At 36.8% G+C, this 15964-nt stretch overlaps 1 protein-coding gene across 1 annotated transcript in view; it reads left to right on the top strand.

Annotated features, from left to right (window-relative positions):
- The window catches only part of BCAT1 (branched chain amino acid transaminase 1), a 123785-nt gene extending 117869 nt beyond the window's left edge, over positions 1-5916 (top strand). Inside the window, exon 11 of the mRNA XM_023738016.1 lies at positions 5370-5916. Within this exon, the coding sequence (XP_023593784.1) occupies positions 5370-5411 (42 nt within the window). The 3' untranslated portion in view covers positions 5412-5916. The remainder of the gene's footprint in view (positions 1-5369) is intronic.
- Positions 5917-15964: the final 10048 nt, after the last annotated feature.

Genomic DNA, 15964 nt, shown 5'->3' with positions numbered 1-15964 from the left:
GGACAATTGGAAGAGCGAAGTCAATGTCCCTGAACTGTGCATGTAGAAATTTTTGAAATGGTGTATCTTTGGCTATGTGTATTTTCACCAAAATAAAGGTTGAGAAGTTAGAGGGTTGACATGTTGTGGGGTTATTAACCAATGTCATAAAACAGTATGTGTACTGCTGTTTCATGAGAAACTATTTGTTCTGTAAGCCTTCACCTGAAGTACAAAAAAAAAAAAAAATTAATAATGAAAAAAAACAACTAAAAACCAAACCAGTTGCTATTGAGTTGATTTTGACTCATGGTAACCCCACGTGTTTCAGAGTAGAACTGCACTTCATAAGGTTTTTAATGGCTTTGCTCTTTTGGAAGTAGATTGCCGTGCCTTTTCCTCCAAGGCACCTCTGGGTGGATTTGAACCACCAACCTTTTGGTTAGTAGGCAGGTACTTAACTGTTTGCACCACCCAAGAACTCTTCATGTCCTTTAAAAACCCCAAAATCAAACTCCTTGCCGTTGAGTTGATTCCGACTCATAGCGACCCTATAGGACAGAGTAGAACTGTCCCATAGGGTTTCCAAGGAGTGGCTGGTAGATTCAAACTGCCGACCTTTTGGTTAGCAGCGAAACACTTAACCACTATGCCATTTTAGGTACCTTTCAAATCTCTCTTGAACAACATCCCTCCCCTCCGGTAAAAACAGCCTTTCGCTCACTTAAATGCTGCTGCTTCCTCCAGATCCCATGGCACCTGGAATTAACATACATGGCTTTTAAATTACATTAGAATTATTTGCATACTTGTGTTTCTTTTACTAGGGCTGTTGGAATTGTTTTATTCTCTTTGTGCTCCCAGTGTTCAGCATAGGGCTTGAGACATAGTTCAGATTCAGTAATGTTTCTTGAATGAATGAATGCAGGAATGAATGTATGAGTGACACAGTAGGCAAATACCAAAGAACAAAAACATGTCACTCTTATATATTAACACATTCTGAGAAGGAGTGGGAGGAGGATCTTGAGTACTGTCAAAGTAGTTTTCAAGAGTAATTTTAAAGAACTTGATTTAGATATGTTCAGAATGAGATACACATTGAGACTGTTGTCAGAATCAGATAGAAGTTGAAGCCTGCATCTTAAATATCAGCGTAGCATGTTTGAGTAGCAAAAACAGTAGCATTGCTGCTATTGAAGTTTTAAAAGGTGGGAAGGTTGTGATTGCTAGGCTGAGAGGTGGATGCCTTAAGCAATTTAGGAAAGGGAAAGCTCAGATAGGATAGGGGTAGGATCTGTATTAATTATGGGTCACCAAACCAAACTCATTGCCGTTGAGTTGATTTCAACTCACACTGACCCTGTAGGACAGAGTAGAACTGCCTCATAGGGTTTCCAAGGAGCAGCTGGTAGATTCAAACTGCCGACCTTTTGGTTAGCAGCCGAGCTCTTAACTACTGTGCCAAAAATATAAAATTCACTTTCTCTTTTAGTGCTACAGTTTTGTAAGCATGAATGGCCATTAGTGATTACTGTATTTTTTCTTGTTTTCAGTGGAGCAGCTCAATGACTTTCAGTTACATTTCTTCTTTAAAGAAGTTTAAAGGCCCCCCTCGCGTTCCTGCCCGCATCCTGAGCTGTCCTTTCCTCTGTGTGCACACTGACTTACCATCTCCAGGTTGCCCTAATGAGTCAGTCCCTTGACCAGCTTCCCAGACCCTTATTCCCTCATCCATACTTCTCCACATGTTACAGCATTACAAAGCTTTTCACAGCCATTTGGTAGGATTCAGAGCAAGAGTGACAAATGGTTACCAGTGGGGCAGCACTAATTATATTTTTATCATGTTGTAGAGAGTGAGTGCATGACACGCAGGTTGTTCTTTTGTGTTGCCAGCAATTTTTCTGCTGAAGGTAAAAGGCATTTTTGTAAAGGCCATATAAAATTATTTACCATATGTACCTCAAATGTGAAGTAATGAAGTAGTCATCAGTCACATTTTGGTTTAGTGTTCTGACTGGAATTCACAAGAAGATTACTGTTCTTCACACCATACAAATTGTCTTCTGTCATGGTTTGAATTATGTCCCCCCAAAAATGTGTGTATCGATTTGGCTGGGCCATGATTCCCAGAATTGTGTGGCTGGCCTCCATTTTGTGATTGTAATTTTATGTTGAAGAGGATTAGGGTGGGATTGTAACACCACCTTTACCCAGGTCACATCCCAGATCCAATGTAAAGGGAGTTTCCCTGGGGTGTGGCCTGCACCACCTTTTATCTCTCAAGAGATAAAAGGAAAGGGAAGCAAGCAGAGAGTTGGGGACCTCTTAGCATCAAGAAAGCAGTGCTGGGAGCAGAGCGCGTCCTTTGGACCGGGGTCCCTGCTCAGAGAAGCTCCTAGTCCGGGGGAACACTGAAGAGAAGAAGGCCGACAGAGAGAAAAAGCCTTCCCCTGGAGCTGACGCCCTGAATTTGGACTTTTGGCCTACTTTACTGTGAAGAAATAAATTTCTCTTTGTTAAAGCCATCCACTTGTGGTGCTTCTGTTAGAGCAGCACTAGATGACTAAGACATCTTCTGTGTGGGTGTAAACCACCATCCCACAGGCTCAACCTGATTTGTCACGTTGCTTTGGCCTCATCTTTGATTCCAGTGAACAAAGCCAAGTAAGTGTGGCTTGGGCTGGCCTGCCACCCGTGGAAGGTGTGGGCCCACTATGGTTTTGTAATGACATTGGGAATAATATAATGACACCCTAGCCCATGTAGACATGTTTTCTCTTCCTCTCCTTCTGTGGACACCTACTCTTAAGGAAAGAGTATAATTTCTATTGGCTAAAATCTGTCATCTCTGCTTGGAATTATATTTCCTTGAGGGATTAAATTGAATTATCCATCAGCCAAATGAAAAGCTTGATTGCTAAATGCCTAGTTCTAGACATTATGAATCACCTGTAATATCACATTTCTTGGTACCTTTCAGAATGCTATTTTATATAAAAGCATATATTGCAGGATGAGAGGGATAAAATTTAATGCATTTTATGCAGGCTGATAGAATGATAGGGCCTGTGACTGTCATTGTAACCAAAACTGATCTTTGATCTTTTATAAAACTAAGACAACTCATTGAAAGTGAATTTACTTCAGCTGGTGAGATTCAAAACGTAGATCTGCTAAAATGTCAATACGCTGGCACTTGTTGTAATTAATGGCATAAGTACCTAATATACTAATGGGAACCCAAATAAGGGAAAGAAAACACATTTTGCTCTTACTTAAGTCGTGTTGACATCATACATAAATCAGGCAGAATTTGGAAATTGTTTATCTCGCATTCATTATGAAGCCACAGAATCAATAGTGGGAGGTTACAATCTTTAGGCAACTTTCAGATATGGATTAAGAAAGTCACTCATAGTCATTGGGCTTCTTTTGTTCTCCTTGTTATGCAAACAAAGTGGCAGGTAGACCCATTCTTATCTCCCAGTATTTTTTGCCACTTTGATAGATTCTGCTCTGTGAGGTCTTTAAAGCTTTTTAAGAGAAACAGCACAAACACAGTGTAATACAGGAGAAGTAGCACTGGACAGAGGCAGGAGAACTGGGCTTGTGATTAACTAATGACCTTGGGCCTTAGTATCCTTATATGTAAAAGAGAGGATTGGATTAAAATTTAGGGCTCTTCACATTTGACTTTTAAGCCGCAAAATAAAGCTTTCCTGGAACCCCAATATGCAAAACGGGCAAAAGTGGGATTGTTCTGAAGCAAAGTGAAGTAAAAGCCAGAGTCCCACTTATTTGGCTCATCCCCTACATTTTGAAATAATTATTTTAGATGATCATTAAGGATCTTTCCAATTGAAAAGTTCTGGTGTTCATGTTAATTTAAAATGAAGTTGTATTAGGACTACAGAGCCAATTCAAGTGAAAAGGAACATAGTCTGAGTGACAGATTTATGGCATGCTGCATTGGGCTAGGCAGATCTGTTCCAAGTCTGTCTCCACTTGTGTGACTGTGTAAACATGTGGAAGCAGGTTAGATGGCAGTCAGGAATGTTGGATTTTGGCGTGAGGTAGACCTTGGCTAGAGGCTGGGCACTACCGTTTATTATCTGCAACCTTGAGCAAGTTATTGAATTCCCTAATATTCAATTTCTCATCCATAATATAAGATTGATAATAGCACCTACTATCCAGGGTTACTGTGAGGATTAAATGATATGTTAAGCCCGTGAAGCTCTTGGCACCAGTGGTGTTAGCATGCAGTAATTGCTCAAAGGGTAAGAGTTCATTTAAGCACAGGGATGCTTGTTGAATGAATGAGTATAGAACTAGCTTTTTATTTCTGGGATATCTTTGTTTTATTTAATTGATTTGACATTAATATTCAGGCTTACTAAAGCATACTATTTGCCAGTGCAAATAATCATAAACTCTAATTGTGCTTCAGTTCCATAACTTTTGAAGGAATATGAAAAAATGGGATGCTAACGTCACACAGACAACTTTCATTTAGGGAACAAAGTTACTGTTAAGATTCATGGACCTTGTCAGTTTAATATTTTTGTTCATAAATGTAAAAGTTCTCAAGGTGGAGGATTTTAGAACAGTGATTCTACCACGTTAGCATGTTAGCATGCATCAGTATTACTGGGGAGTGCTTGTTGAAACAAAGGTTCATGGAACTCACCCTCAGAGTTTCTGATTCAGTTGGCAGGGGTAGGGCCCTAGTAGTTGCATTTCTGAAATGTTGCCACGTGATGCGGTTGCTGCTGGGATTAAAACCCATTGTCCCTTGAGTGGATTCTGACTCATAGCCACCCTAGATGACAGAGCAGGGTTTCCGAGGCTGTAATCTTTACAGAAGTAGACTGTCACATCTTTCTCCCGCAGAGCAGCTGGTGGGTTTGAACCACTGACCTTTTGATTAGCAGCTAAGCACTTAACCTCTGTGCCACCAGAGGTCCTTGAGAATCACGTCTTTACAGTAAAGGTAACAATAATTAAACAATTTAACTGAATTACTTTGGAGCACAGACGCTAAATACAGAAATGGTAATGAAAAGGTATATACTTAAATATATGAAGGATCCACGCCAGCTATGAATTTGAGTACTGCAATAAATATAAAATTGGTGATTCTCTCTAAGTATTTGATTATTTAGAAATCTCCCTACATATGCTTTTTTTCTTATTCATTTTTGTAAGATGTCTCTCCCTCCCTGTCTTTCTCTTTAATTTTACTTTTAACGTAAATATGCTTTTAATGTTCAAAGCAGAAGGGAACCTTTCATACAACCTTGCTGTATTATTAGGTTTGTTTATAAGCTATTCCTGCACTGTTAGATTTTATACTGAAACATGTTTTCTTGCTTTTGTTGTAGTATGGAAGAGAAGAGAGCGACTGGACAATCATAGTATCCTGAATGAGAAACACAGAATATCATCTTTATGCCGTTAGGACAGACTGGTGCATTTGAATTATGATAGATTTCTTTGGCTACCTTTTTGTAGTTGTGCATAAAGTAGTTTGTATTATTGGTGTGTTACCAGGGTGATTGTTTCCTCATGCCAGAGACAATGAATTGCAATCATAAAATGATGATTTCTAAACTTACTTTACCTTCTCTTAGAAAGACTATAATGTAAGCTATATAACATAGAATTTTCCTCAATAATTTTAGTGCCTCCCTTAGTACTTAGATTCAGAGATGTTCGTTCATTTGTTCTTTAGCATAAACTGTGTTCTTCTGCTCAACCAAATGAGATTTTTTTGTGTTTAAAGCTGATTAAATTTCATAGGTAACATTTCCTGTGATGCATCTTTATCCCCAGAAGGTGTTTTCTGCTTGCATTTTTATTTTCTCTCTGCTCTATTCAATAGTCCTTTTTAAAAACCAGAGTTCTTCTCTTCACTTTTTTTTTTTTTTGGCAGACCCCCTAAATCCATCTTAAGATGAACCTCCTTCCTTCTTTCATGCTCACCTTGTGCATCCATAAAACCTGGGCCAATTCCACTGTTAGTCTTTCCACACCATATTGTAATCAGCTGTTTGTCAGGCTCCGCTACAAGACTAAGGGTCTTGTGCCTTATATATCTCTGTATCCCCAATGCCTGGCACATAGTAGGTACTCAATAAACATTATGTATAATGAATGAACATTTAGCTTCTATAGAAGTATATCTTTGTTTCTATATTATGAAACCTCTTTATTCTCTTTGTTAGAATTTGTGATTGATTCTGACATTGTTATATTTACCTCATGTTGTCTTTATTTTTCATGGACTAATAAGTCATTAAGAGATACCAGAGGCATAATTAGTTGGAGCAATTATTTAATATTTGAAGGATGTCTTGGAATTGAAGGCATATTCTAGAGAAAAGTCTAGATGCCAACCAAAGGGAAATGACAAATGTTATATGTTAAGTGTTAAATACAAAATAAATGATCATGTTTCATTTTTTAAGTAGAAAGCAAAGAGCTATACTGTGGTTGTTGAACTGGGATTGGATGAGTGAGTGGTTAGGGTACATAAAGAGCCAACTATAGACTTTTTCTTCACTTAGGAACTGTGAGTTAAAATTTTATCCTTCCTGGTTTACCTAGAGTAAAGTCAAAATCTGTTAGAGTTCATTTGTCCTTGTAACGTCAGCTCTCAGACATCTATATTTGGATTTCCCTCAGTCCTTATAACTATCATCTTGCTGATCATATTTCATTCTCTTTTCAGAGCAAGGGGGAAAAAATTCTGAAAGTTTGCATTGGAAAAATATCCCTAAGGCATTTAACAATACACAGCAAATGGGACTTTGATTTTTTCCCAAGACTTTTAGCCATAGGGTCTTTTTAAATAGGAATGGTAAAATGAAAATTAGAGAAGTATAAGATGAAAAGGAATGGTAAGAACAGTATCTTTTAGGGGGGTTGTAATGGGTGACCTGAAATCTTGGAAGCATCTGCTCTTTTCAGGCCTTAGTGTTTCTGACTGCCCTCTGCACACGGTCACTAAGTAGCAATTGAATGGTTTGCTTTTGCCTTGGTTAAATCCTTGGACCTCGTTTTTAATGTAGTAATCTAGAAAAAGCTTCCAGGTAATTGTACTGTCCAGTAGCACAAAATAACTAAGCTCAGATTCCTATGAGAAGTGGAAATCGTTTGCTTGCCATAGGTTTTATGCTTTTGAATCTCTAAATTTAGCATGGCAAGACATGTCCATTGTGAAAGTTAGAGAACAGTGGTATGTATTGGCATTATCTGTGTATGATTTCTTTCATAAAACTTCTAAGAGCATTAAAGCCCTTTTTACTAGACATAGTGAAGGCTAAGGTATGCATTTTTTAAAAACTGGAGGTTTTTATTTAAAATAACTGGAGGTTTTCCCTAAGACAGAGAACACAATCTGCCATTCTCATTTAAGTAATAAGACAGGAACAATTGACCTAGACACTGACTTGTTGAATGGATTTAACGGGAACATCTGCACATCTGTTTTCTTGTGCTCTATCTGTTTAATTGCAGTGGATTAATACAGCAAGAGTGGCACATTATAACCAGGCAATTATCCATCCTTCAGGACTTGGTTATCGCAACACTAATTGATCATTTAAGGCATAAGATAGTCTAACATTAGGAACATGTGAGGCTAATCTGCTCAAAAAGATCAACAAATTAATATTGTTGCTGATATTTGCATAATTGGCTGCAATTATTTAATGTTTAATTGGGTTGATCAAATGAGATTCAGCAATTCACATGTGCATGAATATAAACAGAACTGGTGGCACTTAAAATGATAATGATTAACTTATTTTGCATGTTCTCTTCCTCCCACTTTATTCAGTTACTACATTTCAGACCCAGTTTGTCAGCTTTTTACAAAACACATCAGTAGAAACCAAGATTTTAAAATGAACTGTTCAACCGACATAGACAAAACCTCAGTATTAAGAATATTTGCTGTTGGAAATTTTCTTTGATATAGTCATTTATTAAGGATTCAACTCATGATATCCCACAAGAACAGTAAATTTCAGGGAAGTGTTCCATATTTGCTGGCACTTTGCATCTGGCAGGAATGAATAACTGAATAATACCTGCTTTAGCCTTTGCTTTCAAAAGCACATAGAAAAAGTAAAAAGGAAAGGGAAGGAGAAATGAAAAATCCGGTTGGAGAATTTTTTTTTTTTAATCTGGTAAACGTCCTCTGGAGTCCCTGGGTAGTGTAAACGGTTGAGCGCTCAACTACTAGCCAGAAGGTTGAAGTTCAAACCTACCCAGAGGCACTTGGGAAGACAAGCCTGAGTTCACAGCCTCGAAAACCTTATGAAGCAGTCAGAAATGACTAACAACAACAAACATTCTCTATTCTTTTCTGAAAAGATAGCTGTAAGGAAAAGAAAAAAAGAATGGTCAGAGACAGCGGCAAGAAAGCACAGTATAACGTCGAGTGTATGATGGCGTGCAGTGTCAGTTAGGGGAAGCCTTCACTACACACCTGGATGTACAGTTCTTCACCTTATTATTAGTTTCATTGTTTGATATAATTGTACCTGAACAAGTGGTGTCTTGCTTTCCTCAGATTAGAGCCCTCTTGGGCACTTGAGGGCAATTAATGACTATGTCTTAGAAGAACTGTGAGACTTTTAAATCTGCCGTTTCAGCTTTGTTTAGGAGGATTGTGCTGTGAAATCAGCTACCAAAATAAGCTTATTTTCTTTCCCTATTCCTACTCAGTGCTCAATCGCTTCATTCTTTTTCCGTAAGAAGTTCTTTTTTAAAATTGTATGTTCAGTTTACTCGTATGATCAGGAAAACATATTTTAAACAGAAACAACGCTTGCTCACTTTCAATGAAATAAATATATTGAGAATGATATTTTCTAAAACATTTAGAGCAATAAGTATTCAGCAGCTACAGAAAGGCAAATGGTTTAGACAGGGGTTAGAGAAATATTGTAAGATCCCTTATTTGATGTCCTGATTCTAAATACAATCAAACAATTCTTTGTATTGTGGATTTCTTCTTATGTGAATATGCAAAAACGTAAGTTATAAATACTAATGCTAACAAGTAATTTTAGTGGACACTTTATAACACTTGTCAGTTGTTTTGTCCCAAGTGTAATGTGTTTTCAGATATTACTTCAAAAAGGATGCAGATGGTACCAGCTTTTCAATAAACATTACCTATTAATTGACAGAGATCATAGAGATTATAGTTATTTGATCAGCTATGATAAATGTTGATTGAGTACCCTCAAGTGTGTGTCTAACACAGCCAACAATAGAGATTAGGAAGTCAGTTTTAGAAAATAAATGGTATATAGACATTAACCTCATGAGGTTTATAGTCTACTATTTTAATTAAGTTTATATATAAAAGCAGCGTTTTAATGCAGTTAGATGAGGAGAGGAAGGCAAGAGCACGTCTCTTTACAAGAAATCACAATAAACGCTCATTCCTTTTTAAAGGAAATTTGTCCTTTTTTCATTCCTTCTTTTTCTCTAGTGCAAAACTACTTAGTAAGGTTAATATTTAGGGTTATAGATGTAAGCCACTGCTTACCTGTGCAAGTTATCTCTTCCTACTTTACTACTGCTGATTTGGTACATTTGTTGACTGCATCTTTTGGAGCAATGTTGAGTTGTTATGGTACATGGAACAAAAGAACACCTCAGATAACAGCATCCTTGCTGATCTTCTTAAAGCCGGATAATATTGAAATAAAGAAATGATCTAGAGTGAGTTTTTCTGGAAATTATCTATTATAAATCAAGCTATTTAGCGATATTAGCTTGAAGGTGATGGATCTTAGCTACTTAGAAAATAACAGGTGGAAGACTTTAACATAACCATGATTCTTCACAGTTTGATGTTTTTAAAAAGAATGGCAAAGAGATTCATTTTTATCATTGCCAAAAGCTCTTTTAAAAAAAATACAAAGGTAGAAGGAAGTGATTTATTTCTTGTCTTCAGCATACATAGCATAATAAAATATTTTTCTGATACTTAATTTTGGAAGGTTGATAATGAAGCATAGCAACAGGATGTAGCAGTGTTCATGGGTAAATAATTCCCTAGGAGCAGATATATGTAAACATAACTGCTTTCAAAAATGTTGATAAAGTTATCAAATTCAGTCTCAGAGGGGAGTGGTCTTTGAAATCTGCTGGATACAAGTATTGAAGTTTTAAGTCTTCTTCTGTCTGAAAGTATATTTTTCATACCATGATAGACCCAATTAATGAGACTCAAAACTTGAATTGTATAGTGTTGAATTTATATAATCCAGTGTTGGGATGCTAAGAATTGACTGTGAGATGTTCAATGAGGATGAATTAAATTGCAGTATCATTGACAGCTTTCTCTGCACATCACCCTGTGTGGTGATGGTTATTAAGCTGCCATCAGAGTGTTTGAAACGCACTACCTCAGCTCCACTATCACAGTCACTAGGTTCCTTGTTACCCATATAGAGTATTGAATTGTGGAGAAAGGTTTAATTAAAGATGTCAGAGGAAGGAAACAAATTAGAGAAAGAAAGGAATAATATAAGGAAAAAAATATCAACATTACTTTTGTGTTGTCCAAAAGAGTTTTTTCCTTATTCTGCCAGGCATTGGGATGTTTAGCTTCAATGAAGATACTAAATACAAACAGTGACAATTAGAAAGTGATTAAAGATGGTGGTCAGTTGATCAGATATTAGAATTAAGCCACAATCTTGAGATTATATACTGAGGATTGTGTTATATGGAAACCACTTTAGGTTACTACCGAGTAAGACTTTATTTTATAGTTGTATAGTCTTTAAAATTTATTTTAAAGAATATATTATTCAACCATTTCATCCTTTCTAAAACTCATTAAGGTTCTTGAGGCTGGAAAAAATAATAAGTGACAAGGAATATATTGTGACTTAGTAATTTTATTGTTGTTTCTTCCTTAGAAATACTGTTTATCACTATCCTTTTTTTTTTTTTTTTGGTGAAGGTTAACTGATTTGGAAATTAGTTGAATATTTTTAATTTTTTACTAAAATTTGCAGCAATTTGTGTAATTCCTGGAAGCTAGTTTCACGTGGTTATTAAGGTCATTCTCAGGGTTAAGAAAGGAATGCAAATATCTGCCTCAATTTCTACTTCATTGATAAGTTTGTGAAGAGTACAGGAATTCTCTCAAGATTTCAGCTATAAGTAGATTTTGAATCAGATCTTAGAAATAAGCTAGCTAATTTGTATGCATCTATAATTTCTGCAGATGTTTCTCTTGTGACTTACAAGAGTGAATGATCCCAGAACGCACCCAATTAGCTAGTACATGGAGCCTGACCCACTGTTAGGAAGAATTTGTCTTACTTGATATGGTGGTTAAGGGAAAATGAGTAGCTTGAGGAAGTAGTTTTTAATTCAGAGTTTATTGATAGGAACAGGAGAATATTAGCTTAACTATGGAATTTTTAGAACCTGTTCTTTTCATCTGAATCTGATTGCAATTACCATCGTAATTTAAACCACAGCCTTTGCAAGTCTTAAATTTCTCTAGTTGTGTGGTGATTCTTGAAATTCTCTTAAAGAAAAATTAAGTGAACAGAAATAAACATTTTGTAAATGAGGCTTGGCTTTCATGAAAAATTGTTTGAATTAAGGGTTATATTAAAAGAATTTAAGTTCACTGAAAATAATAATGGAAATATGGAAAAATATAGTGGGTACAGTAAAGGAAACTACCTCATTCTTTGAAGGTTTTGTAGAAGTACAACTAAATGTTCTAAAATGGCTTTGTTACACATGAACCATCTGGTGTAAAAGAACTATGTCTAAAGGACCTGGAATAATTGTATTGTGCTGACAGTAGACACATTCTTTATTGTTTGCAGGTTCCTCATCACATCTGTAATTATGCACTATTTCTGTCATCAATAAAACAACTTAAAGGTATCCTGTTTGTGCAGTCTTATGAAGTCAGCATTGTTGGGTGCATGGAATAATAATGCTTAATTATGATTTATCCTGATCCAAGAATTTCGGTCAGTAAATGTGTGATATTTTAAAATGTGTGGTATTTTAAAACCAAAATGACATTGAGAGAGCGAAATGAATTGCACACACCAGGAAGGAAACCAGAAACCAAGACTGGATAGAGTCTCAAAATGTATTTTATGTTTTCAAACATTTGGAAAAGGAATACAATAGACATTAAAAAATTGTCTTTCTATCCCCTGGGTATGGATTTATCTTACTAAAATTTAGCTTTGATTTTTGACTTACGCACTGATTAAGGGGAGTGGATTACCCCTTCCCTTTGACTGTCTCCCTCACTGATAAATCAACACACCCATATGTGGTTAACTAGCTTTAGAACAAAAGACACTATATAAGCCCAGACGTTTGATTTAACCTAGAGAGCATCAGTGATGTGTCCTTTCAGTCAAACCAGGCCTTGTATAAATTTCCCTCACAAGCATGGTATCTTTGAGAGAATAAAATCAAATGCAGACATATCCGAGGGTCACATATTTCATACTCATTTTCTTGTGATTTGTCCAAATGATTGCAAGTGCAGCAAAACCTGGGATTTTTCAGAGTTGCCATCAACTGAATTTAACAGTGTCAAAGTGCTTAGTGACCCTCTTCTCCAGACCCTGTCAACCTGTGAAAATATTTGCCTTTATCAAGATCTTTATTGAGAAGTTACACATAGCATTTGGAAGGTCCAGGTGAAGGTCATTAGTCAAGTTCTCTCACAGTGTAAAGGCTCAACTCCCACAAGAATGACAAAGATAGAACTGTCATTCTTGAGCTTATATGATGTATCAGATGAGACAGTAGTCTCCGTTAGGGTAGAAAGTTTATTGGTTTACAAACAGAAGCAAAACAAAAAGAAAAAAATTTTGAACTTTTTAAGTTTTCTGCTAAACTGATTAAATTTGATCTGAAATGTATTTTTCAAGTCAGGTAAGAAGTCTTAATTCCATATACATGACATATCATATATGACTTACACCATGGTAATTTATCTTGAGGTGAAATGTACTATTGTAGCCTGGCTTTATTTATAATGTTGACAACTTGTAGGATCCCATTCCTGTTATCAAAAAACCCACAGCCAATGCATAGATACTGCTTATGTGTGTGGAATTAACACCCACTTGTTCTCTAGCTATATCCAGATGGAACAGGGATGGTGTTGAGTTAAACCCATGGGCATTCTCTCCAGAATTCTTTTGTCACTAAGTCAGTGGGGTTTTTGAAAAACTTATGGGATTAACTCATGAAAAAAAAAACTTTAGAGTTGAAAGATTCAGGCTAATTGTATCCCACATGCAGTGTAACTATTGCCAAAGCTGAACTGATGTAATAAGAAAGGGGAGGTTAAACTGCATTTATTTTAAAGGTAGCTACATAATCTAGTAAACATTTCTCATCAAAGATTCATGTTAATGATAAGCAGACTTTGTGCATACTTTAATCTTTGGCTTTTTCCAAGCCATGGCAGAGTGTAACAAAACATCTTTCTTAATATGCAGGTAGCCTACCAAGAGAATTATTGAGCAGCCACCGACAGTGTGACCTTGAAGAAGTTACTTAAATTGATGAGTGAAATGGAGATCACAATAGTCCCAATCTCATGGTTTATAAGGATTAATGGGTTAACATTTGTAAATAACTTCATGTGTTAAGTCAGAGCTGATGAAATAATTTTAACTAAATTTATGAAGTAGATGGTGTGATCTGCCCACCCCTCCTACATGATTTGTGTGCCTGATGGAGGCAGTGAACGCTCTGGATCCATAGTGCAGATACTTGCCCTAGGACAAGTGGGATCATCTGGCTCTCCAAAAATGCTTAGGGTGAGTTTGAAACCGGTGATCTGCTCAAGCCTGGAGGTAAAAACCAGGACCAGATTAAGCAAGATTAAGCTAGATTATTGAGAAATATTCCCAGTTGAACTTAGATAATTTAGTTTTTAAAAACTGGTTAAGTTCCGTATTTCACATGCGTACAACATCTTGGTTATTTATGGCCTAAGGAAGAAAATTGTGTGCTGTATTATCCCTTTTCACACGTGTTGTGGATTGAATTGTGTGCCCCAAAACATGTCAACTTGGCGAGGCCATGATTCCCAGTATTGTGTGATTGTCCACCACGTTGTAAATCCTGCCTCTATGATGTTAATGAGGTAGGATAAGACGCACTTACGTTAATGAGGCAGGGCTCAATCAGGGTTGTATCTTGAGTCAATCTATTTTGAGATCTAAAAGAGAGAAGTAAGCAGAGAGACAGAAGGACTTCATACCACCAAGAAAGTAGTGCCAGGAGCAGAGCACATCCTTTGGACCTGGGGTCCCTGCACAGAGAAGCTCCTAGACCAGGGGAAGATTGATGACAAGGAACTTTCTCCAGAGCCAACAGAGAGAGAGAGTCTTAGCTGGCACCTTGAATTCAGAGTCCTAGCCTACTAGCCTGAGAGAATAAACTTCTGTTTGTTAAAGTCATCCACTTGTGGTATTTCTGTTATAGCAGCACTAGATAACTAAGACAACTTGGTAACTAGCCTAAGGCATGCCTCACAGTTCAAAAACTTGTTAATGGAATAATTGAAGACATAGAGCCTAAGAGGGAATCAGAATTCCAGGACTGGCAGCCTGGTACAACACAAATGAAAGCAGATATCACAAGTGAAATTTCAGGCATCAATACTGGAAATATTTCTGAGTGTTGAGCCATTAAATGTCCCATAATTATTATTAGTTTCGTGTTTCTGGCCTGAATCTATGCCCTGAGAGCACAGTGTGGCCAAAAGTACATGAAAAGAATTCTGTTTTTGGTATAATTGAGGGATAGGATTATTTTGTCATAGAAAAAGCCACTCTGATGATAAAAATCAGTTTCAGAGTTTCACTAAATAGGTGGCTGCAGTGATCATCATGAGTCTTCACACGGTGCAATAACCAGGGTCAACCCAACACCGACTGATGCTGTCACTTCCATGCTCAATTTAGGAATAATATCTGTGGGCATTTGGACTTCTATTTACCTATCTTTCACACTTATTAAAATTCTATTTTGCAAGACAGTTTTCTTAAACTCTTGAATGAAGAGAAAAAAATTGGTCTGCTTCTCCAATGAGACTTGACAAGGCAATTTAAAAGGGAATAAAAAGCCTAATAAGGTTAAATGATGGTGACTGGGATCATCCAAAACAGCTCCTCACCAGTCTGGTTGTTCTATGAGGAGAAGGTGATCTCATATTTTCTATGAGAAGAAGGGACAGTATTTTCTTGGGCTTTCTTTTCTCATAATCCATAGGTTAATTTTTGCATTGTTTGTAAAAGGTTATTTTCCACCCAATTTAATACAAACTTTTTATAATGGCAATAAAATAATAAAATATAAATTATTCCTTTTGCTAATCACTGACTTGAATGGATAGTATTCACAATCAAGTGCAGGAAAGCCACAGAAAGTTCTGTCTTTCTTTCCCTTTTGTCAAGTTCTATGAGAACTTGTAATTATTTATGTCAACGTTTGTCTCCCACTACAGTAGGAACTCTTCAAAGGATTACAGAGGATAAGTTTTATCCAAAATAATACTTAAAAATTATATAATTTTTCTGTCTTCCCAGAGCAAAATCATTTAATCATAAGTAAGTATGTATTTGGTGCCTAGCGTCTGGTGGTGGTGGTTGTTGTGTGCTATGTTATCAGTTTGGACTCACAGTGACCCAATGTGACAGACTAGAACTGCCCCATAGAGTTTCCTAGGCTGTAGACTTTACAGGAGCAGATCGCCAGGTCTTTTCTCCCATAGAGCCGCTGGTGGGTTCGAACTGCTGACCTTTCACTTAGCAGCCAGGCACTTAACCATTGTGCCACCAGGGCATCCCACATCTTCCTTTCCCCAAGCATCACTTGAAGTGTTGAATACTTCTAGTCTGTAGGCTCAATCTAACCCAGTTCATGTGTTAATTGG

The sequence above is a fragment of the Trichechus manatus genome, unplaced genomic scaffold, assembly GCF_000243295.1.
Source record: "Trichechus manatus latirostris isolate Lorelei unplaced genomic scaffold, TriManLat1.0 scaffold00112, whole genome shotgun sequence".
Taxonomy (NCBI): Eukaryota; Metazoa; Chordata; class Mammalia; order Sirenia; family Trichechidae; genus Trichechus; species Trichechus manatus.
The sequence above is the reverse complement of the archived record's forward strand: the minus strand, read 5'-3'. Positions and strand labels throughout refer to the sequence as shown.